The 22,244-nt window shown below is 49.4% G+C and overlaps 1 protein-coding gene across 1 annotated transcript; it reads right to left on the bottom strand.

The window, feature by feature from the left end:
* Positions 1-396: 396 nt before the first annotated feature.
* Positions 397-20,919, bottom strand: cdc42bpb (CDC42 binding protein kinase beta (DMPK-like)). The gene is made up of 37 exons (XM_031734784.2): positions 20,722-20,919; positions 18,632-18,723; positions 16,673-16,756; positions 16,486-16,581; positions 16,260-16,408; positions 15,593-15,686; positions 15,173-15,373; positions 14,609-14,857; positions 13,976-14,207; positions 13,681-13,788; positions 13,014-13,147; positions 12,220-12,462; positions 9,897-10,007; positions 9,532-9,776; positions 9,342-9,447; positions 9,130-9,254; positions 8,646-8,751; positions 7,384-7,532; positions 7,205-7,302; positions 7,003-7,082; positions 6,414-6,488; positions 6,269-6,334; positions 6,060-6,165; positions 5,852-5,988; positions 5,636-5,775; positions 4,448-4,529; positions 4,146-4,362; positions 3,905-3,967; positions 3,587-3,828; positions 3,145-3,499; positions 2,973-3,070; positions 2,805-2,889; positions 2,597-2,714; positions 2,397-2,514; positions 1,663-1,771; positions 1,521-1,579; positions 397-1,078 (listed from the first exon to the last, which is right to left on the bottom strand). Exons 1-37 carry the CDS (start codon positions 20,888-20,890, stop codon positions 956-958), a joined length of 5,064 nt encoding a protein of 1,687 aa, XP_031590644.1. The 5' UTR covers positions 20,891-20,919; the 3' UTR covers positions 397-955.
* Between the last annotated feature and the right edge of the window lie 1,325 nt (positions 20,920-22,244).

Below are 22,244 nucleotides of genomic sequence, written 5' to 3'. Positions count from 1 at the left end.
AGGTGAGACTGAAGAAGTTACCTGATGATGACTGAAAACATCCAGATGAACAGAATCAACCTTTTGGGATATCTAACCAGATTCTTACTCTGGATGTCATTACAGTGTTACTCGACTCCAGTAACACTGTCAGGAACCTTGTAGTAATTTTTGACCAGGATATGTCCTTCAGTACACATATTAAACAAATATATCGGACTGCTTTACTTCATTTGTGCAGTATCGCTACAATTAGAAATATCCTGTCTCAGAGTGATGCTGAAAAACTAGTTCATGCATTTAATACTTCTAGGCTGGACTACTGTAATTTGTTATTATCAGGATGACAGGGACTCTGCTTGTCCTGATTGGCTGCCTGCCGGGCTCACCTGTGCAGGTGTGACTCAGACTCAGAGACTGAATTCAGGTTCGTTTATTGTTTTTGGCCACTAACAGTTTATCGTTACAAAGATCCTTTAAATGTGATTTTGGAAGAAATAAAGCAGTAGTGTTCAGGTGTGACCCCGCCCCCTGTCCTGTCTCCAACTGAGCAGAGGGCGGGGCCAGAGGAAAGATCATAACTGACACAAATCAAAGATTATTTTACCCTAAACGACAACAAAGATGAAGTCGATGACGATGATGTGCAACTTCAACAAAATTAATTCAGTGTTTTCGTCAGAGCGAGACCGCCGCCCGCTCCCCGTGTCACCTTGCAGGCCAACAGGAAGTCATTACACACGCACGACAACACCAGGCGCTGGTCCCATAGAGCCAATCAGAGTAAAGGTCAAAGGTTACACAGCAGCTCTCAGCAGGGAGGGGTTAAAAACAAGGGGTGGGGCTTCCCAGCAGGTAAAATCCAACAAAATAAAAAGCAGCAGGAAGCGCAAACACACCCCGCCACAATAAAACCCTCAAAGTAAAAGCTAAGCTCTCAGTCCACAGCCCGACTCGTTCAGGTAGGGGCGGGGCTTCAGGCTTCGGAGTCCAGGCCGTCGAGGGTGAGCTGGCTGCGGTGGGGGGAGTTGGGGCTGGGGGGGCTGCTGGGGTTGGAGCTGTTGGAGGGCGTCGAGTGTTTGGTGGAGTCAGAGTCAGGCTGAGGGATCAATACACAAGCATGATTACTGATCATGACTGATGGTCAACAGAGAGTGTGTGTGTGTGTGTGTGTGTGTGTGTGTGTGTGTGTGCGTGAGAGTGAGTGTACGGGTTCTTACTATGTTGGTGGAGACCAAAATTTGAAATTTACTATACTGGTGGGGACCAGAAGCCCTCTTGTGGACCAATATCCAGGTCTCCACAGGGTTGAAGGCATTTTTCACACTCAAAATGTGGTTTTAGTGTCAGGGTTACAGTTGAGTTATGGTTAGGTTTAGGGGGAAGGTTAGGCATTCATTTTTAATGGTTGGGGTTAGGGTAAGCATCTAGGGAAAGCATTATGTCAATGAGATGTCCCCACGTGGATAGCAAACCAGACGTGTGTGTGTGAGTGAGTGTGTGTCTGTGTGAGTGAGTGTGAATGTGTGTGTGTGGGGTACCTCTCGGTCCATCTCGTCCGGGTCACAGATGCTGCGGGACGAAGCTCCTCCCCCAAAATCTGAGCCAATGAAATCACAGAGATAGGTGAGTTAGTGACAGTTCGTGTCGAGACTGGCGACATGAACACTCAGATGTGTTTACCTGAAGCTGTGCGTGTGATGTGCGTCTTGCTCCTCTGTTGCCGTGAGATACTGGAGAGGGGGCGGGGCTTATCTTTAATGGAGTCGTCATGAGAGGAGGGCATCACACTCTGCGGGCACACACACACAGATTAATAGAGTTTATTGATCCTTCTGGCATCCTCAGACTGATCGATCAGCTGGCAGAGGTACATAGCGTGACCTGATGACATCATCGCTGCTCAATCAGCTGATGAGCGAGTGTGAGGTGATCAAATCAATAATGTGATTGCTGCATTCAGGTCATGTGACCTGGGCGCAGCCTGAGTGTGGGGGGGGGTGGGGGGGACAGAAGCTGGCCTACCCTTCCCACAGAGGAGGTGGAGGGAGAGGAGGAGGAGGAGGAAGGCTGCAGGAGGCTCTGCTGGGAGGAGGAAGAGGAGGCATCTTTCTGCAAGAAGGCGCCAGCCGATGCCGACGTCATGTGATACACGTGCTCAAAGTTGGAGGGGGGAGAGATGAGGGTGTGACGAGAAGAAGAGGAGGAAGGGGAGGGAGACGGGGAGGAGGAGAGGGAGGCAACATCACCAACCTGAACACCAAGACGCAGACAAAGATGAGAAGGAGCAGGATGAAGTTGAAACAGGGGGAAGAGAGAAGAGAGGAGTCAGTGTGATGAAGGCAGGAGTCAGAGGGGTGGGGGGAGGTGACGGAGGAGAACATGCCGGCAGCAGAAGGAGGAGCAGGAGGAGTTACCAGAGGAAGGTCCATGAGGACCTGCATGCCGTCTCCTGGTCCCATGTGAGCCACGTGGTTAAAGTTGGTGGGGTTAGAAATCATCTTAGAGCGAAGCTCCGGATCCCTCAGCATCTCCCTGAGGAGACAACGACACCAGCACACAGGTGAGCACGCAGGTAAACATATCATGGGAAAACACCAGAAGTGACTAAAATCACCTCCTCTGCTGGAGTCGCTCCTCCTCGGGAACCTTGAAGAGAAACTTTCTCTTGCTGCGAGTTCGAACCATCAACTTCCTGCTGTGATCGGACGTCTCCGGGATGGTGAGATCGCCCTCTGAACAGACACGGGTACAAAGACAGGTATGCACAGGTTAGCTTCAGCTGTGGGAGCGTTAGCGTCCACGTGATTCAGGTGTGCTCCTACCTGAGGAGGTGTTGCTGAAGTAAATCAGACGAGGAGGTTCTGAGCTCAGCAGGTTTAACGTTCCTTCAACATTCAGAGGTCGAATCTGTAGATAGGTGCGCACAGTTTTTCAGCCATCACTGCATTCTGAATGGGTGGTCTGACCTTCACTGAACTGTGATTGGTTACCTTGCGCAGGGAGATTGTTTGGACCCACTCAGTAGTGTGAATATCAAAGACATCGACCCCATACTCGCTGTAGACCGTCAGGTGAGATGAGTTAGAGCCTGTCACACAGAGAGACAGGTGAGAGACCATCCACTGCACCCGTTTCTACAAATACAAGAATCGTGCAACGTACAGAAAGCAAGCGGTGTGGCGGGCCACATGAGCTCCTGGGTCCGGGACCGACGTCCCTGTCCATCCACATAGACACCGAGCTGGCTGAAGCAGAGCAGCAGCTCGCTGGATCCGACCTCCAGGGCATGCAGAGCGTCCAGTGGCTGCTGCGCCAGGAAGGACAGCGATGGGTCTGCCGGGCTCACCAGGCTTATGGGCGACGACTCCCCCTGCAAGGCCAGCAGAGCGAAGCCTGACGGGTAACCGATGCACAGCCGGTCCCTGAGCATCCCCAACCACTGAACCAAACCTGGGGCCTGCACCTCCCACAGCTTCTTGTGGTGGGGCTTTCCCGGAGTGATCTCGTAGCACTGAACCTGGAAGCGGGACATAGAGACTGCAGCATTAGGATGGGCACCGGAGCAGAACCGCAGGTCTCCTCCAGGTGAGCCCATACCACTGACCTGACGTTTGACGGCAGCCAGCAGGCAGGGGGGGCCTCCTGGGCGGAGAACGCCGGCAGCCATAGCCTGGCAGCCTTTGGTGTCTGCCAGCTTGGCATCGAAGCTGGACTCCGCTCCCTCCAGCACCCCCCAGGGGTGAAGGTGAACTTGACGGTTGCGACCGCAGAGGAGCGCAATGATCTTCTCCTTTGGGATCAATTCAATCTGAGAGATCTTCTTACTGTCTGCGGCTCTCACAATCACTGTAGAAAGAAAGGGAGGAGTTAAAGTAGGTCAGCACAATCAGTCACGTGAACAAAGTCTGTTCACTGGGCTCACCGTCTCTCGTGACTTCAACCACAAACAGTCCTTCTTCTGTTCCCAGGGCGATCCTCTCACGATCTGCACAGATGGGAAATGTTCTTAACAAAATAATAAGCAAAATTAACCTGATACAAGTCAAGTAATCAATAAGTCTGAAGATCAACAGGAAACTCCATCCATCAGGAGACCCTGAAACAATTTCAGCCTACCACGGTCAACCATCCTACACTTTCTCAGCAGAGTACTCGTTACTGACCGAGCACAGCGGCGGACAGCGTGGTCTTGATGATGGGCAGCGAGGCATCGTAGGCCTCGTGCAGGACGTGGACCTGCTGGCTCTTCAGCAGGTTCTTGGTCACGATGCTCTGCATACCTTCCAGAATCCGGACCCATTTTCTCTTTTCTACCTCGCTCTCTGCCAGGACAAGCAGAGACACTGAAGACAGCTGCGAGATCAGCTGCGATGATGTCACCTGACCACGACAACAAAAACAATCAGAACAGGACACGCACTGGTGCTCAGACATCAAATGGTATAACGGTGATGGGGTCTCCTACTCTGAAGATGCAGGGGATGTCCTTCCTGGTTGCGTGGATCACATCGGAAGCCAAGACCGAACTAACGGACAAATCTTCATCCCTGAAAAAGTGAGATGCCAGAGATCATCACATATACAAAAATAATACTTGTCACAAACTCCACACAAAAAAAAAATGCCAGCAGCCTTCACGCGACTGCCTAAATCTTCTCTAAACCAGCTAAATCTTTTCATTCTTGGGACTATTACCGTCTTCACAAAGGTATCAGAGTCGTCTCTGAACTACATGAACCTTACCAGGACTCACAAACTGTCCTAACACTCAGGGCTACACAAACTTTCTTCAGACTTCGTCTCAGGACCCGGATTAACATGCCTACACGAACCTTCTCAGAATTGTTCGCTCTCTGCGGTGTCACTTCATGTTCCAGCACACAGTGATGTTTTTGTGTAGCCAATTTAATTAAAAACATAACGATAACTTCATGTTTCACAGTGTAATCTTCACGTCCTTCATCCAAAGCACACGCTCTGTGTATACGCTCAGTAATTTAAAAGTAGAATGGAAGCCAGAGCCTTGAGTTTTCAGGCCCCTCTTCCGTGGAACCAGCTTCCAGTTTGGATTCGGAAGACAGACACTATCTCTACTTTTAAGATTAGGCTTAAAACATTCCGTTTTGCTAAAGCATATAGTTAGGGCTGGACCAGGTGACCCTAAATCCTCCCTTAGTTAAGCTGCTATAGGTGTAGGCTGCTGGGGGATTCCCATGATGCACTGGGTGTTTTTTCTTCTCTCACTTAATAGACCTCTCTGCACTGAATCATACTTGCTATTAATTTCTGGCTCTCTTCCACAGCATGTCTTTGTCCTGTCTTCCTCCCCTTGCTCAGGGAGGAGCGGATAGAGGATTTCTTCCTGTTAAAAGGGAGTTTTTCCTTTCCCACTGGTGCCGAACCACTTGTACATAGGGGGTCATATGATTGTTGGAGTTTTCATTGTATGTATTATTGTAGGGTCTACCTTACAATATAAAGCACCTTGAGGCGACCGTTGCTGTGATTTGGCACTGTATAAATAAAACTGAATTGAATTAGAAGACCTGGAACTTGCTCCAGAGTCCAGGGATTTTTGCTAAAACAAGCGGACTCTTCAAAAGACCTCAAGTAGTGTTTTCATGTTCTGACAGAAGGTGAGCAAACAGAATACCTGAGGTCGAGGACCAGACCGGCTGCCACCCCAGGCTGCGTGGATTTTCCCTCTGGGATGTCGTAGAGAAAGAGTTTGCAGTCAGAGACCACGGCGAATGCTCGCTGCCAGCCCTTTTTCACCCCACTGGGCTTCGGAATCTGACGGAAACAAACTAGCTTGAGTATGTGGAGCTGCTACACAGTTACAGGGTCAGTACCGTGTCAGTGGACTCACCCTGACGTAGCCCTTATATGCAGTGCCGATTCCCCTCTGGACGTCAATGCCCTGTGGCCTCTTGGCCTGCTCTGCTGGGATTGGGCAGACAAGAGGGGCGTGGTCTTTACAGGAAACGTGACAGATGAAGGAGCACACTGCAGAGACAGAGAGTCAGTCAGACACCTGTGACTGAACCAGAAGCAAAGGTGCTGTTAGCGCTGCATACCTTCGCAGGCGTATCCCTGCCGGATTAGTCCCACCATCAGGGAGGTGCAGTGCGTGCACTGAGGCGGGCTGGAGAATGTCTTGATGCTCAGCTGGTGAGCTTTGGGCTGAAACACACACACACAAAAAAAAATGTAAAAATCTCTTACAATTACCACGATCTGAGTGGCCCTGTGGAGTCATAGGACACCTGCAGGAACCTCGGGGTACCTTTGGTGTGGTCAGCGCTGTGCTCTGATAGATGGGAGAGGGGCTCGAAGGGACTGCTTTAATTTCCTGTGGACACAAACGGGTCAATCAGTTAAACAAACCGTAACATACAGGACACCTGTGCAAAGACTCATCTGTGACCAACCTCGTTTTCGGAGCCTGTGGAGGGTGATGGGGGCGTAGTGTCTGATTTTGCAGGGGTGGCGTCTATGTCTGAGGGCTGCAGGTAAAAACAGTGACACATAAAGATGATCAACACCTGATCAGATGAACTGTGACAACTACAAATCCACTACTGCAGTATTCATACAGCGGACACATGAAGTAGTACTGCAGTAATATGAGGTTAAGAGGACTGAAGCTAAGCAAGGCTTTTTTTTTGTGTGTGGGCGGAGTCTATTCTATGGATGGAGGTTTTTATAGTCAGTCTGATCAGGTGTGCAGGGCATTAATTTGACCTGAGTGGTTGTTGATGTCATTAGTACAAAACTAGCAGCTATACTTGAGGTTGAAGGTGGCAGGTCACTGTCTGAAGAGGGGAGGGTAAACCTACTTCTTCCCAGAGAGCATGCAGCGAGGAAGCAGAGCAAACTGACGCTTCAAAGTTACAAAGAGAAAGAAGCAAGACGAAGCTGAGTAAATCAGCACTACACCCGAATGGCATCACTGTCCTGTGAGCTGCTGTGTGTGGGTTTGTTACTGTGAGTGGTAGGAAAGTCAGACAGGTAACTCACTCTGAAGGTGAGGTCTGGAGCTAGAGGAGACGTGTTGAAGTATTCAAAGATAGGGTCCTGGAAGTCTGGGAGCTTCAGACCTGCACAGAGATAGATGGTGAAGACACGCCCACAGACAGCACTGTAACCTACCTGTCCTCTCAGACCAGGTTCACTTCACCCTAAAAATCATACACACCTGGTCTGAGTAGTTTTGCCTAACCTTTGTCGGAACGTGAACGGGTCTCCTCCATCTCCTTTTTTAGGGTCTCCATCTGCTCCACCATTTCCTTGCTCCTTTCCTCTGTCTCCTTAAGCTTACTGTAGGCAGAGAGACATGGGTCAGATAGGTGAACACAGTACACAGATAAGATGACAGTCTGCCTCGGTATGACCTCTGACCTTTCCAGGTTGATGTTTGAGGCTTTGACTTTGCGCAGCTCCTCCTGGACCAGCTGTTTGGCTCTGATTTCAGCATCCAGAGCTGACTGCAGCTCGAGGCGAGCAGACATGTCCAACTTCTGACTGCGGCGCACCTTCCACAGGGGGTCCTGGAGGGGGCGGAGTCAGAAGGACAGGCACCTGTTTATTCTCACTGTACATCGAAGCTCAGAAAGCAAGAAATGGTGCAGTCGGATGACCAGACTGCAGGTGAGGTGATGTCCGGACATGTGATGCCATCGATGTAGCTGCTGGAAAGTGCGACATCTTCATATGACATCAAGATTTGATCACTTAAAGCCCTAAAGGACGCACTGCTTAACTTCCAGATGACTCAAAACCTTCAAAGATAACAGAAGAGTACCTGAAGTGAAGTACCTGACCCCCCAGGTGCCTACTGGAGGTACTCAGTGAGTACAAACTAATGTGTAGACGAGTACTGACTCAAGTACAGAGTAAACTACTCCCTGAAGGACAGACTGTGACACCACCTTAGACTAAAGCTTTGTCTCCACTCTGTCCCCACCAGAGCTTGAACCCTCACTCTGTCCTGACCCTGGATTCATCTCGAGAGGTCACTGTAGACACTAACTCTCTTTGTAACCTCCTCATCTGTGCCTCTGCTTGAACTCTGACCTATAGAGGTCAGAGTTCAAGCCTTCTTGTCTATAGGCTTCTGTGTGATCCACTCTATGACTTTGTCACAGGTGTCAGGAACCCGCACTGGTAAACCCTCGCTGCGTTCTAATATCAGTGGTACACATGCAAGCCAATAGCCATGCAAGCATCTTTAAGCTCGCCCAGGAAGTGATTTTTGACTGGCTGGAAATCGTGACCAGCTCACTCACCCTCCTGTCTCCATCAATGGGAGGCCAGGGCTTCTTAGGGGGAGTGGCCACTCCTAATTCCAGCTAAGACAGCAGGTTTGAAAGAAAAAAGAAAAAAGAAAAAGAAAAAAAACCCCAAACAAAATCAACACACAGATACAGACAGTACTACAGTCTGATGAAGGTGGAAGACATTCCTGCATTTCTTTCACAATAAAAGCCTTCAGTTAGGGATAAAACATTTCTGAGAATTTGTAACATAAATTGAAAAAAAATTGTTCTGCTATGACTGAGTGATGTCTAAACACACACGTGTGACAGGCGGAGGCTTCAACAGGTGAAGTCCCACGCTCATATATTATTCTCGGATTAAACAAGTGTGTGTGTGTGTGTTACCAGAGGTCTGGTTCCCAAGCTGGAGCTGCGTAGAGTTTCCAGCTCCTCCGTCATCTTGGTGGCCAGAGCCTGCAGATAACCTCGAGCGTCCTTCTCGTCGCTGACCCTGAACACAGTGTACCATATGTCCTTAACCTCCTAAGACCCGAACTCTTCCACGACATGCATTTTTAATTTCTCTTGGATATTTGGGCATATTGGGACCCGATGAATGTAAAAACAAAGAATTTCCAGATTTTTTTTTTATACCTTATTTTTGTTTTTAAGAAAAATGAGAGCCACAAATGAGGATATTCATTTAAAATTTTGACAGTAGCAGTATAATGTCCTCGTAAGTGGATATCAGGCCCATGTAGAGCAAAATTGAGTATTTTGGTCTAAATAACGCAAAATGTGATGTCCACATATGTGGACGGCAGGTCCTAGGAGGTTAAAAATGTATTGCTGAACCCGCGGTGGTGTCCAAGCAGCTCATGTGACTCACCACTGGATGATCTCGGTGATCTGAGCCTCCCAGTGAGCCACGCTCTCCTTCTTGGACGCCAGGTCCTGCAGCTCGTCTTCTAGTTGCCGATTCTGAGCCGTCAAGTTATCCACGAACGAGCACAGCTGGACACAACCACATCGAGAGCAGTATTACACAGCGGTGCTCCTAGTACTACAAAGTGTGCAGTAACAGTACTACAGGAGTATCACCTTGTCGGTCTCTGTCGTCAGTTTTCGGTTTTCTTCTGTCAGCAGGTTCTTCTCTCGCTCATGTTTCTCCTTGAGAGCAGTGAGAGCTTCTTCCATCTCAACTTGCCTGAGGGGGCGCACACACACTGGGTCAGCATGGATCTGGCCATGACTCACCTGTACCTGCCAGTAAACCCGGGTCAGGACTCACCTGTCCCTCTTGGCCTTGTCTAGCTTGTCTCGGAGCTGCAGCAGCTCCTTGTTGGCGGTGAGCTGCGCCCCCTCAGACTCCTGCAGGTCTTTGCGGAGGTTTTTTATCTCAGAGGAGTGGGCCGAGTCCCTCCTCAGGAGCTCCTCCTCGTAGAACACCACCTTCTTGTCCAGCTCTGCCTTTAGACGGGATAGTTCCTGCTGAAACTCCGCTCCTCCCGCTGCTACTCCACGGCCCTGCTGAGACTAGGACCAGAACCAGAACCACTAAGAAGCCCTTCTGCACGACTGTGAGGACCGGCTCCCAGGCTCAAATCGGGATCGTGAGGTCATAATGGGTGTAAGGGTGTGTGTGTGACCTCTGACCTTTAGACTCTGTAGCTCCGCCTCCAGCTGTTTGGAGTAAACCTCGCTGTGCTCCCTCAGCTTCCTCTCCTTTGATGCCTCTGTCTGCGCCTCATCCAGCTGAGCCTCCAGCTAACACACAAACAAAAGGCTTTTATTTTGGATCCTTTAAATCTGTAAACTGAAGGTGAGCACAGAGCACGTGAACGCTTGTAGCAGAGCCGCAGTGACACCCCTTCACCTGCAGGCGTGTCAGCAGGTCAGTGGAGCTTACTGAGGCTACGTCCACACGTACCCGGGTATTTTTGAAAACGCAGATTTTTCTATGCGTTTGCACCTTTCGTCCACACGTAAATGGCGTTTTCGGTCACTGAAAACGGAGATTTTTAAAAACGCCTGCCAGGGTGGATATTTTCGAAAACTTGGTTTTTGTATTTACGTGTGGACGAGGAAAACGGAGAAAACGCAGCGTCAAAGGTGTGCGCCTTTTTTGACGTCACACTGTGCGCCACATTATTGTTTCGGTGAAATGAATTTCTACAATACTGTTACTGTTAATTGTACTCTCTGCAGTGTTTAAATGCTTACATATACACACACAGTTACTGTCCCTCCACACATACGACTCGGTTCTGCTTCTATGCCCCATCTTTGTTTACTATTTCCCACCGAGGCTTCTAGACTTCTGATTGGCCAACATTTCTACACGGTTAGGAATATATCACCACCTGTTGCTTTGGCATGTTCCTAGCAGCGTTTTCCTTCATTTCTGCGTTTACGTGTGGACGGGATTATTTTTTAAAACGAAAACGGAAAATCTCCGTTTTCAAAAATACCCGTGTACGTGTGGACATAGCCTGAGACTCAGACCTACTGAGAGGGAAGCTCTGCAGGGGACCTAACATGAGGCGCCCTGGTGTGCAGATGGAGCGCACAGCAGAGCTGCGTTACAGCACATAAACATGAACATGTGTCTGCAGTGAGGAAGACGCCACACCCCACAGTCCCATCATAAACATGGAATATAAGAGACATCAATCACTCCTCAGGCTGAGCTGATGGGTGATGATGTCAGACTAGTGCTGCTCAAAATGAGTCTCATTTTCCTGCTTTTGCATGAAATTCTTATCATCCTCATGAGGTTCTTTATAACCACACCTGCAAACAGGTGTGCATGCTGTGGAACCAGCTGTCGACCCACCATCACCTCCCCCTCCACTGAGTGTCAGCAGACGGTTTGTGAATAGGGAAGTCACACAACTTTTAGGTTTATATGACTTTTACACCCTGCTAACAAGAAGTGATGTCATTAGCAGTGGTTAGTGATTCATTCGCCTCCTTTCCTGTAACCCTGATTCACTCTCTGCAGTTTTAATTCCTTTAAGCTCACTTGGGTGTTTCCCACGTCACTGAATCATTCCTGCCATTATACTGAAGTCTGCACTTTAAATGACATGTTTGGCCAATCAGAGCACAGCACCGTCACTCAGGGTGATCTGAACTGTGTATGTATGCTGCCTATGCAATCTGACATTAATATGACCTGAAAACATTTCTGAAAACCCCAAAGCTTCCACTTCCTGCTGCTCAAGAGAACAAAGAGGAACAGCCTCCAACAGTCAGCGCGAGCAGAAGGTGTGGTCAGAACACACCTTCCGACAGTGAGAGCGTCCCTTCATTAACCCAGAACCTGAACACTTTATGAAGGAGCCGTCATAATTCATCTTATGATCTGACCAAACCTTTTAGACCTGTCGTGTCTCTGACATGTGCTCACGGCGCTTTAAACACTTGGTTCCTTCTCGTTTCACATCAAAGTGTCCTTTGAGTGACCAACGGCTTCCTGCTTATTACAGGAGTCTGTCTCCCTCTGCTGGTCAGCACGAGGAGGTGCACCTCAGGACTGATGGTGCACCTCCCATTCCTGATTAAGTCTTTCCAGTTTGACTCTGGAACTCAACTTAGAAAGTCAGAAAACAAACTCTTAATCTGTAGAGCTGTACTGCTAACCACACAAGAGAACAGTATCACGCTGCACTGTTGGCGATACCCAGACGGCTCTACCTCACTTATGAACCAAAAACAAATCCTCTTTTTCCTGCTTTGTTTGTCTCTCAGGCTCATCTTCAGACCTCTCACACTTCTGTTCCTGACTTCCTGTCATCAGGACATGTGCACAATCATCATCACTTACAAATTAGTTAAAGGGACCAAACTGATAACCCGACAGACGCTCCCTAACCCTCCATAACCAGGGTGAATGCTAACGGAGGAGACTTTCGTCTCTAAGGTTTTAATCACAAATGGTCAGTGCTGATGCTCTGCACTCCTCCTCCTCGCTCACCTCCTTGCGGCTCTTCTCCATCTTGCGGATTTCCTGCCTCGTGCCGTCCATCTTCTGCAGCAGCGCTTCCATCTCCTCCTCCTTGTCACGGAGCTGGCGGGTCAGGCGCTGCTTTGAGGAGCGCAGCTCAGCCATCCTCTCTGACAGCTCAGAGAACTCCTGCAGTGCCAGCTTCCTCTGCGAGTGCGCCTCCTTCAGCTCCTTCGTCTGACTCCTCAGGCGTTCCAGGGCGTCAGCCAACTGCTGCTCAGAGGGTGTGGGGTTTATTAGTTTGGAATTACATGACTATTAAGCCCCTTTTCATTAGTAACTACTCGGATTGACTCGCCACAGTTTAAAGGGTTTTCTGTAAGGTCCTAGTTCCTGGTACCGTTTTAGTACCTGCTCACCCAGGGTTCCAAGCCATCTGAGCAGGTACTAAAATGACGTCGTCACACTGCATGCCACTGATTGCCTGGTCGGTAGCGTCACTCGATGAATCATGAGAGCATCTTGTTCACGAAAATCAAAACTGCCATTTTTTAAAACCATGCCAACGAGGGAAATGGCTACAAAAAACAGTCCGACGAGTTTGACGAAAAGCCACAGGTATGTCGTCGCTTCGATGTCCACCTTTGTTATAGCATTCTGCATAGTAATTAAGTCGCGGGATGCTCAAACATGTTGCTATGACAACAACCAGTCACATCAGGTAGTGCTGGATTGTAATGGAAAACGAGCTGATCAGAGTCGGTACTAATGGAAAAGGGGCTTTATTCTGAAAAGCAGCTCCACCTGCGGCCAGGTGCGCGTACCTTGTGGACCTCATCCTTCTCCTGTCGCAGGCTTTTCACCTGCTTCTCCAGGCTCCTCATTTTGGAGGCGGAGCTTTCATAGTCCTGTCTGAGAGAGACCGCCTCCTCCAGCTGGTGCTCCAGCCTGTCAGAGTCTGAGATTACAGGGGCAGGGTTTATTTTAATAAATAAAAGTGTGACATTACTTTAATAACTTTATTTAAAGGGATTTTTCTGAGTACTGTCTCATCGGCTCCAGCGTATTAATAAACTTGTCTGTATGACATTAAACACAAGCTCGGGGTGGAGCACAGAACTTGAAATATTTAAGGTTTCCTGCGAGTGGTGCTGTTAAACAAACCTAACAGGAAATAAAGTTTCAGGGTTTCAGCTAACTATGCTCCAAGCATAGTCAGACTGAAACATCTGGACGGAGAGTGTCTTCTAAACCCGAGGTCTCAGTTACAACAACCATCCATCTAAAAATATCTGGATGTGCGTGTGGCAGCGATGATGCACTCCGTGCCTGCAGACTGCTGTGATTCACAGAGCTGAAGGCTGATGATGTGAGCACAGGTTACTGATCAGTATCACTAACATATAGAGAAGCTGGAGCTGCTGTTTGCTCTAAACTACATCAGGTGCTACCACACCAGCTGTGTCTGTTACCACGGAAACATCCTCTGACCTGCCAGCTTCTTCTTGAGTCGTTCAATCTCCTCGTTGAGCTTCTTGATCTCTTTGTCTCGACTCAGAGTTCCTCCTCGAGCTGGAGCCTGCAGGGCCTGAGTCGACTCTGTGGGAGGGCAGACACTGTGAGGTCACAGCGAGTACTGCAGTATTACAGAGTACTGCAGGAATACTGATCAAGTCCTACAGAGTACTGCTAAAGTAGTGCTGGAGTCCTACAGAGTACTGCTAAAGTAGTGCTGGAGTCCTACAGCGTACTGTGGGAGTACTGCTGGAGTCCGCCTCCTCCTTACCCTGCAGTTTGCGGTTCAGTTCCTGTTTCTCCTGCTCCAGTCGACGAATCCTCTTCTCAAAAACCTCCACCTCCTCCCCTCCCGCTCCGCCGTCTGTTTCGATCTGGACACGCAACCCCGCCCTGCTGACAGAGCTGCGGTCGGAGAAGCAGCTGTCGGTGGTGTAGGTGAATCCAACGAAGGGGAGGTGCTGCCCTGTAAAACCAGTGTGAGACACTGGAGGTCCAATGTCCTGTAGAGAGAAGACCTGTCAGCATGAAGGACTGTGCGGACAAGAAAGGCCACTGGAAAACCTGTGGTCTCAGAGTCACCTGGAGTCTCGGGGACTCTCAGAGACTCCTGGGCCTCAGACTCCATCAGTCTGACTGCCCTGTGACTCCAGGTGACTCTGAGACTGATGGAGTCTCAGAGCAGTCAGACTGATGGAAGGCCATTTCTCACAGGGAGCAGCACATACTGTACTGCCCTCTGCAAAGCGCAGCGAAAGCACTCTGGCGGGGAGAAATCCCACATGCCACAGTCAAAGTTCAACTGGGTTGATTAATTTTACGTGATTCGCTCCAGCTAGTGGTGAGCCCACTGCATGCTGTTTCCTATGTAAAACGGTCTTGAGGATAGAAAGACGGTCCTCACCGGGTTCTTCAGGACATCATCATCTACGTCAAAGTTGGAGGTGTCGGTGGGTGAGGACACCTCGGGGATGTAGGGGGCCCCGGTGGACCGGATGTTGTCCCAGTCGATCCCGTTGAAGAAAGGGTGGCTTTTAAAGTCGGAGATCCCATTAAGTCCGAGGCGACGTTCCCTGGAACAGAGCAAGCGCTGGATCAGATCCTTGGCATCTTCAGACACATCGGTCACATGGGAAGGGAACTGGAAACGCTCCTGGAAACAGCAAAAGAAAAGACAAGGAGGCATTCAGAGGAAGACGAAGAGTCTGGAAACTGGACAAAAAGGCGAGCGTGCGCTGAGGGACGAGCTCTGATTTAGAAACAGGAAGTGGGACGAGAGCCTGGAGACAGACTCGTAACCTGGAAACAGCAGCACAGCACGGGCAGGAGGACAAAAGTAATCTAATTACAGAGCACAGTATCATTACCCTGACAGAGTGTAATCTGATTACTGTAACAGCTAGCGTCTTTATTTATTCCGAAAGACAGCCCGATTACTCTGGCAGACAGAACAATCCTTGGTTCTGACCTCATGATTCATGATCTTGCCATAGGTTTCAACCAGCGACTCAGCGTAGAACGGTGTCTCGCCGTACAGCATCTCGTACATGCACACACCCAGCGACCACCAGTCGCACTCTGGGCCATAGCGGCCCATCCCGTCCTCCATTGCCTGCAGGATCTCTGGGGAGATGTAGTCTGGCGTGCCAACTGCCACCGAGGACTGAACCTGTAGTGACACATTGGGATGGGCCGAGGTTACAAAAGGTCATCCAGAAAAGGTCAACGGTCAACTTAAGCTCAAGTAACAGAACTAAACAAGCTTAACTTAATTAAGCTATTGAAGTTCCTGACTTCAGACCAGCACTAACATTACCAGGGTTAACCTTAAACCAGACTAACGTGAGCACTGTTAGCTTCAAAGCAGCGGTGGGAGCATGACAGTTACCGTGCCGTCCTCCATCATGTGGAGACAGGATCCGAAGTCTGCGAGGCGAATATGGCCATTGACGTCGAGCAGGACGTTGTCAGGTTTGATGTCTCTGAAAGACGAAAAACATACTCAGCTCATCATCGTCACCTTCATCACAGACAGGTCACATGGTCAGCTGATGCCGCAGCAGGATCTGACTGACCACACACAGTATAAAGATGGGTGGCGGTACTGTGCCGTGAACCCATTGGTCTTTTTCAGATGAGTGTTTTTGCTGTCACCGTTTTGGGTTTTGAAGCTGGCGGTGACGAGAGGCTTTCTCTGAAATCACACACTCACTGTGACAACCTCCACATGGTCCTTTCTAAAACATATGACCAGGCGTACCAAGCGGGATGTGCGTCCATGTTTTATCCAACTCCGATCACGTGATGCGCCTTAAATCTGTGTGTAAACTGTGTGTGAATAAAGCTGTGTGAGACTGAACAACAGCAGGTTAAAGTTCAGCCATCTCAGGAAGGAAAAGGCTGGCTGAGCAGAAAGGAACTACATTTCCCAGAGGACACTGCAGCAGGAAAAGCACACTTCCTGGACACACAGAGGCACATACCTTTGGTAGGACCAGTACAACTTAGAGTACAGTGTGAAGTACAGGCAGTACAGTGTGCAGTACTCCGAGTACCTGTGGATGTAGTGCTGCTGATGGATGGAGTGGATGGCAAGTACCATCTCAGCCACGTAGAACTTGGCCATATCCTCAGGAAGTCGATCCTCAAACTTACTGAGCAGCGTCAGCAGGTCGCCACCCACGTAGTAATCCATCACCAAGTACTGCAGTACAGGTACACACAGAGGAGTTAAAGATAGTACCAGTCCCAGTCCCACAGAGGACAGCAGCAAGTACTCACCAAATAGTTGTCGTCCTGGAAGGCGTAGTGCAGGTTGGTGATCCACTGACTGTCTCCTTTCACCAGGACGTCACGCTCTTCACGGAAACATGCCGTCTACACTCACAGCATACCGACACGTCAATAACACGCCAACAGCACGCTAAGGTCACAACAGCACATTACATGATCATGAAAAGGAGCCCACCTCTGCTCGCTTTAGCATCTCCCACTTATTGAGGATCTTCATAGCATAAACTTGCTCCGTGTGCTTCATCTTCACCACGGCAACCTGACAGAGAGAGAGGGGGGCGAGAAACATGAACACACAGGTGAACACAAACAAGGGTCCAGAATGATGCCATGTCAGTGCGTGTTTCAAATTTGCGTGCCTCCCACAGGTGTATCACCTGTGCAGTGTTGCTGCTATGGTCGCCATGGTGACCGGGTGTGTATCTTTAACACCACTTGCAGAGCTGGTCTGAGCACATGACATAGAACCCCACCCACACAGCTCACCTGGAGTTACCTGAGGACAGGTGTGTCACAGCCATGCCTGCCCGGTGCTTTGGGACATACCTGAGGACAGGTGTGTGTTTATGTCCCAGGGCAGCAGGCAGGTGTGGTTGTGACACACCTGTCCTCCGGTATGTGAAGAACGCACACACAGAAGCAGACACACACTGACAGCGGCTGCCGAGGACACTCGCTCTGCTTTACACATTATCCAAAAACCCAAAAGATGCCAGAGAGGACGCTTAGTGCAGACCTCAAACAAGAAGGACTACAAATACCACAGTACCGTGTGGGTTCTGATGTGTGTGCACGTCTTCACTGCATGTCTCACAGGAAGCTGCGTCCATGCTGTAAAGAGCTGAATTGCTCTGTCCCCTTGTACCACGCTACCTGACCACGATCACGTCAAACTTCTTGTATGTAAGACCTCACCAACCCGTCTCTGTTCACATTAAACAGAACTTCAATATTTCAGCCAATCACATCGTGGTGTGCTGCAGCACGTTTAATATGAGATCTCCATCAGCGTCCACAGTGATCTTCAGATTATCCTTGATTACCATCTCCACCTTGGATTATTTCTGGGCCACAGGCTCAGGTGAGGCGAGGAGGACGGGGCTGTATCCAGTTTTAGGACTGAGACGACTGCCGAGCCTACAGCGCGAGGAGCCTTCCGACCAATCAGGTTACAGACGCAGGGTCACAGTTTCTCTCTGCTGACTTGTTTATTGATTGATTTTTTTGCCACGTGTCTGTCAAAACAACAACAAACACATGACATGACCTGGATTTGTTCAGTCACCCTGCCTCTGATGATGTCACAGGTGGTGGAGTTAATGCCTGCGACATTAACTGAAATGAAGTTTTGTTTCAGGGACTGGTCATCACTCCGCCGCCTCCTCCATCAGGTTTGTGTTCCTAACAGCTTCCCATTTACTTCCTGTGTTTGCCTGGAATAGCCCTTCCCGTTTTCCCTCAGACTGCAGAGGAAGAGGGCGGAGCCTCCTCTGAGCCACTGTGACACAGTGTGCCGTCTCAAACACACAATATGCCGTCTCAAACACACAATATGGACAGGAAATCCCACGGCTCAGGTGCTTTACAAAGTATCCATCCATTCGCTTCCGCTTATCCTTTTCAGGGTCACGGGGGGGCGCTGGAGCCTATCCCAGCTGTCATAGGGACAGGTCGCCAGTCTGTCGTAGGGCCAACACACAGGGACAGACAACCATTCGCACTCACATTCACTCGCACATTTACACCTAGTGGTAATTTGGATTATCCAATTAACCTATCCCCACAAGCTGCATGTCTTTGGACGGTGGGAGGAGGCCGGAGTACCCGGAGAGAACCCACGCAAACACGGGGAGAACATGCAAACTCCACACAGAAAGACCCCGGCCTGATGGTGGAATTGAACTCAGGACCTTCTTGCTGTGCGGCAACAGTGCTAACCACCGTGCCACCGTGCTGTCTTACTGTAAAATACAATTCCAGAGAAATGATGATGAGGGTCATTTTCTGATATCAGTCAAAAAGGGTATTTACAAAGTAAGAGTCTGTATTTATTCTGTCTACACATGAATACGCCACTTTTCCTTTTCGTCACCTTTAGTTGCCTGACAGGTCACAGGTCATCAGGAACTCTTACCTCTCCAAAAGCTCCTCGTCCAATCACCTTCAGGATCTCGAAGTCGTCTTTGTGCAGCCGCATGTCCTTCACCGTGGTTGTGAATGGCTTCACTGCAACACACAGAAGAGCTGGGGTAATGTCATCTCACGCACGCAGAGGTCCACACTAACCCATCTCATACAGGTAACATTCTGTTGTTGGCTTCTTACCAGATCAAATCACAATGATAACAGAGGCTGAAGCCCTCACCTGGTCAAGAGCAGGTTATATTCAGAGTTTAAAGCAGAAGCGGTCCTCTGATTCTTTTATGTGCATCAGTGTGCAGCTTGTTCCTGAGAGCAGTGCATGAACCTAGAGTGGCTCAGACTGAACGTTCATGTGCTGATGCAGCAAATGTCTAAATCTTGTTCTAGTTGATCATACTTGACTCTTATCTGCTACAAACACAGAACACCAGGACTTTTCAACCAATCACATTCATCCACTCTGATCTTCGTCATCAGTCTGTGTGACAGGAAATGTTACAGTTTCTGTGTTTCAGACACAAATGTGCAGTCGTTGCCTTAAAAACAAAGACAAAATCATTTACTGCAATTCAACTTGTGTTTTCCCGCTTTGTGCCACAAATGACCAGATTAACCAGTTTCACCTCTCAGGTTATTCACTTAGATTTTTAGGTTCTTTACAGATTTTTACTTGACAGCATCTCTGTAGAAAAGGAGTCACATGAAAGGTGAAATGTCCCTTTAAATTGGTCAGATGCTATCAGCTCTGCCCCTTTCACGTGAACTTGCAGGTTAAACCCCGAGTTAACTCAGCGAGATGATAACCAGCTTTGTGTGATCTCTGACCCTGATCGCTGACGTTAGGTTAAATGTATCCTGATAACAGAACGACCCGAGTCTGGCAGTGAGTTTGAGTCATTAGTACCCTGCATGTTGTCAGCTCCTCATCATTTATTCATCTGATCTGAGATCAGATTTATCTGGGTCACTCACACTTACTCTGATAGAAACCAGAATAGAAACACAGCAGAGGAGCTGAGCTGGTTTCAATTCTTCCTCAGAGGCCTGACTTAACGCTTGCAAACACTTTCGGCCTGACTGATGTCACTGCTGTGACTTCCCAGGCTGAGGGCTGAGAAACAGAGCACAGAAACATTCACCACGTCATGGCAGCATTATGGTTTCCATGTCTACGAGTCTGCTGCCAACTGACGCAGACATGTCTGCAGAGTGACCGCGGCTGCTGGTCCTGGTTCAGTTCTGCAGCAGGTGGAGAACTTTATCACTGATCAATAACGGATGGAGGGCAGTTATTGATCAGCGATAAAGTGGTTTGTCATACATTATTAATGGAGGACAAATGAAGTGAGTGCATCCTCTCTTGTCCCCGCCCTCTTAGGTGAGTGCCTGAGTCTAAGAACCTTGTGATTGCTCAGAGAGCGATGCTGTCTGAAGCAATTATGGATTACTTTAAAGCATGGGAGGGGAACTCCAGGCCTTGAGGGCCGGTGTCCTGCTCCAACTCAGAGCAGAACCGCAAACTGAAACCAGGTCACAGAAACCAGGACAGGAACAGGCTGAACCAGGTCAAACTGGGCCAGAGTGTTTCAGCTGCACAGAAGCTGGAAGCTGATTCAAGACCAGCTGATCGATTACACCTTTATCACTGAATAACATTAGCGACATGCAGTCACCATGGAAACGCTAACAGTCTACATGGGACCCACAACCAGGGCAGGAAGGCGGAGCCTGAGCAAGAGAGGATGATCCTACTGTTCTTCATCCTGACTGAACTTTAAACCTGATCACCTCGATTATTATCTTGTGACCACGTCAGACCACGAGAGACCCAGAGACGCCGTTTAAGCCTTCAGAATCCTCTTTCAAACAGCTCCACAAACCTGGAGCTGAGCTCAGGGGAGAGAGCCTTCAGACACCTGTGAGGTGAATCTGCCTCTGACCCCTCAAGCACACTGGATCTACCTCACGTACACCTGAAACTCCCTAAAGCGTGCTACACCTGGATCTCCTTGGTTGACCTTTGTCCTGTCATTAGGACAGCTCCAGACTGCTGAACCTGACTCCCACCCCCTCGGATCTTACCCCACTCCAGGAAGTCGGTGACGTGCTTCTCCCTCTTGAGCGGGGACTGGGAGCACTCGGTGTAGAAGCAGAGCAGCAGGTCTAGCAGCGCCTCCACGCTCAGGCAGCCGGCCGCCCGCTGCTCCAGCAGCAGCTTCTCCAGCCGCTTCAACCGCTCCTGCGCCGACATCCTGCTGTCGGTCCCTGCCGGACTCTCCAGGATGCTCCGCCGGGCCCGCGTCGCTCAGTCCGGGTGTATCCGCCGCCGAGGCTCCGCTTCCTGCCTAGCTGCTAGCCGTTAGCCGTTAGCTCCGGGAGAAGCTTCCCGACATTTTGAGCCGCGGGGTTCGGAGCGTCGCCGAAAGTCCTCCGGTCACCGTGGGTCACCGTGGGTCACCGCCGGTCAGCAGCCTACGGGCCTGCCTCTGTCCGCCCTCCTCCGGCTCTAATCCGATAAATCTGTTCTTTCCTCTCAGGATCAGGACGTCGGGCGGACCGTCGTCTCTCAGGTCGGCCGCCGCTGCTCCATGGCCGCCGCTCGGTGTGTCGAACCGGGGCTGGCTCCGGGGGCGACTGCGCGGGGGTCAGAATGTCCGAGTTCTCCGGAGGAGTGGGGGAGAGCGGGATCACGGCCGGTTTGAGGAGAGTTCGAGGCGGCTGCCGGTGTGGCGGAGCGCTGGGAATATGGCTGAATCCAGGACGGAAGATCCCGAGCAAGCGGAGGAGTTGTGTCCCGCTTCCGGTGCCGGGGAGCTTCACAATAAAATATCCGAGCCCAGAATAACAGAAGTCAGTGACGAGCATCAACAAAACGCAAGAACAGAAGGACTAAAAACATGTGGGGATAAGGAAGCAAACAAATAAAACATAATGTAAACAAATAACACATCCAATAAACAAACAACAATCTGGTTCAATCAGCAGCAGTATTCATTCGTTTATTTTCTCTCTTTAGAAATCTCCACCATCTCCTCCTGTCCCTCCAGCCCTCTGCACATGCTCAGAAAACTCAAGCCTCCCGACAGACTCATCTCGTGCTTACTGAACATATGAACATCTCCAGCTCCACCGTCTCCATCACAGCAGGTCTCCCCTCCATCTTTTAACCTTCCCTTTCACCCCTGCCTTCTTCCGTCACACTCGTCTCCACCCACTCCACCCTGCCTGCACTCTCTTCACTTTCCTCTGGATGGCTGACACCACGTATTTAAACTCATACATCTTCACTGCCTTTGCTTCTTCAGTTTGGAGAATTTCATCTGAATTTAAGATTGAAAAATTGATCACTCGATTAAATATTTTTTGTCAGTTTATATTTTTGTATATATTATTTTATAAATGTTCACAAAAACAATAAAAATCGTTTTATTTTAAAGCTGATCTGAGAGATGTGATGATCATTTAAATCTTCTGAAATCCCAAACAATCAATCAATAATCAGCCGATTGTTTAATTATCATTATCAAAAATTATTTTTGTTATAATTCTTCAGAATTATTTAAATGTGTTTTTCAATAAAATGTGTAATTTCTCTACAATATGAA

The sequence above is a fragment of the Oreochromis aureus genome, linkage group 15 (assembly GCF_013358895.1).
Source record: "Oreochromis aureus strain Israel breed Guangdong linkage group 15, ZZ_aureus, whole genome shotgun sequence".
Taxonomy (NCBI): domain Eukaryota; kingdom Metazoa; phylum Chordata; class Actinopteri; order Cichliformes; family Cichlidae; genus Oreochromis; species Oreochromis aureus.
Note: the sequence above shows the minus strand (reverse complement) of the source record. Positions and strands in the feature narration are given on the sequence as shown.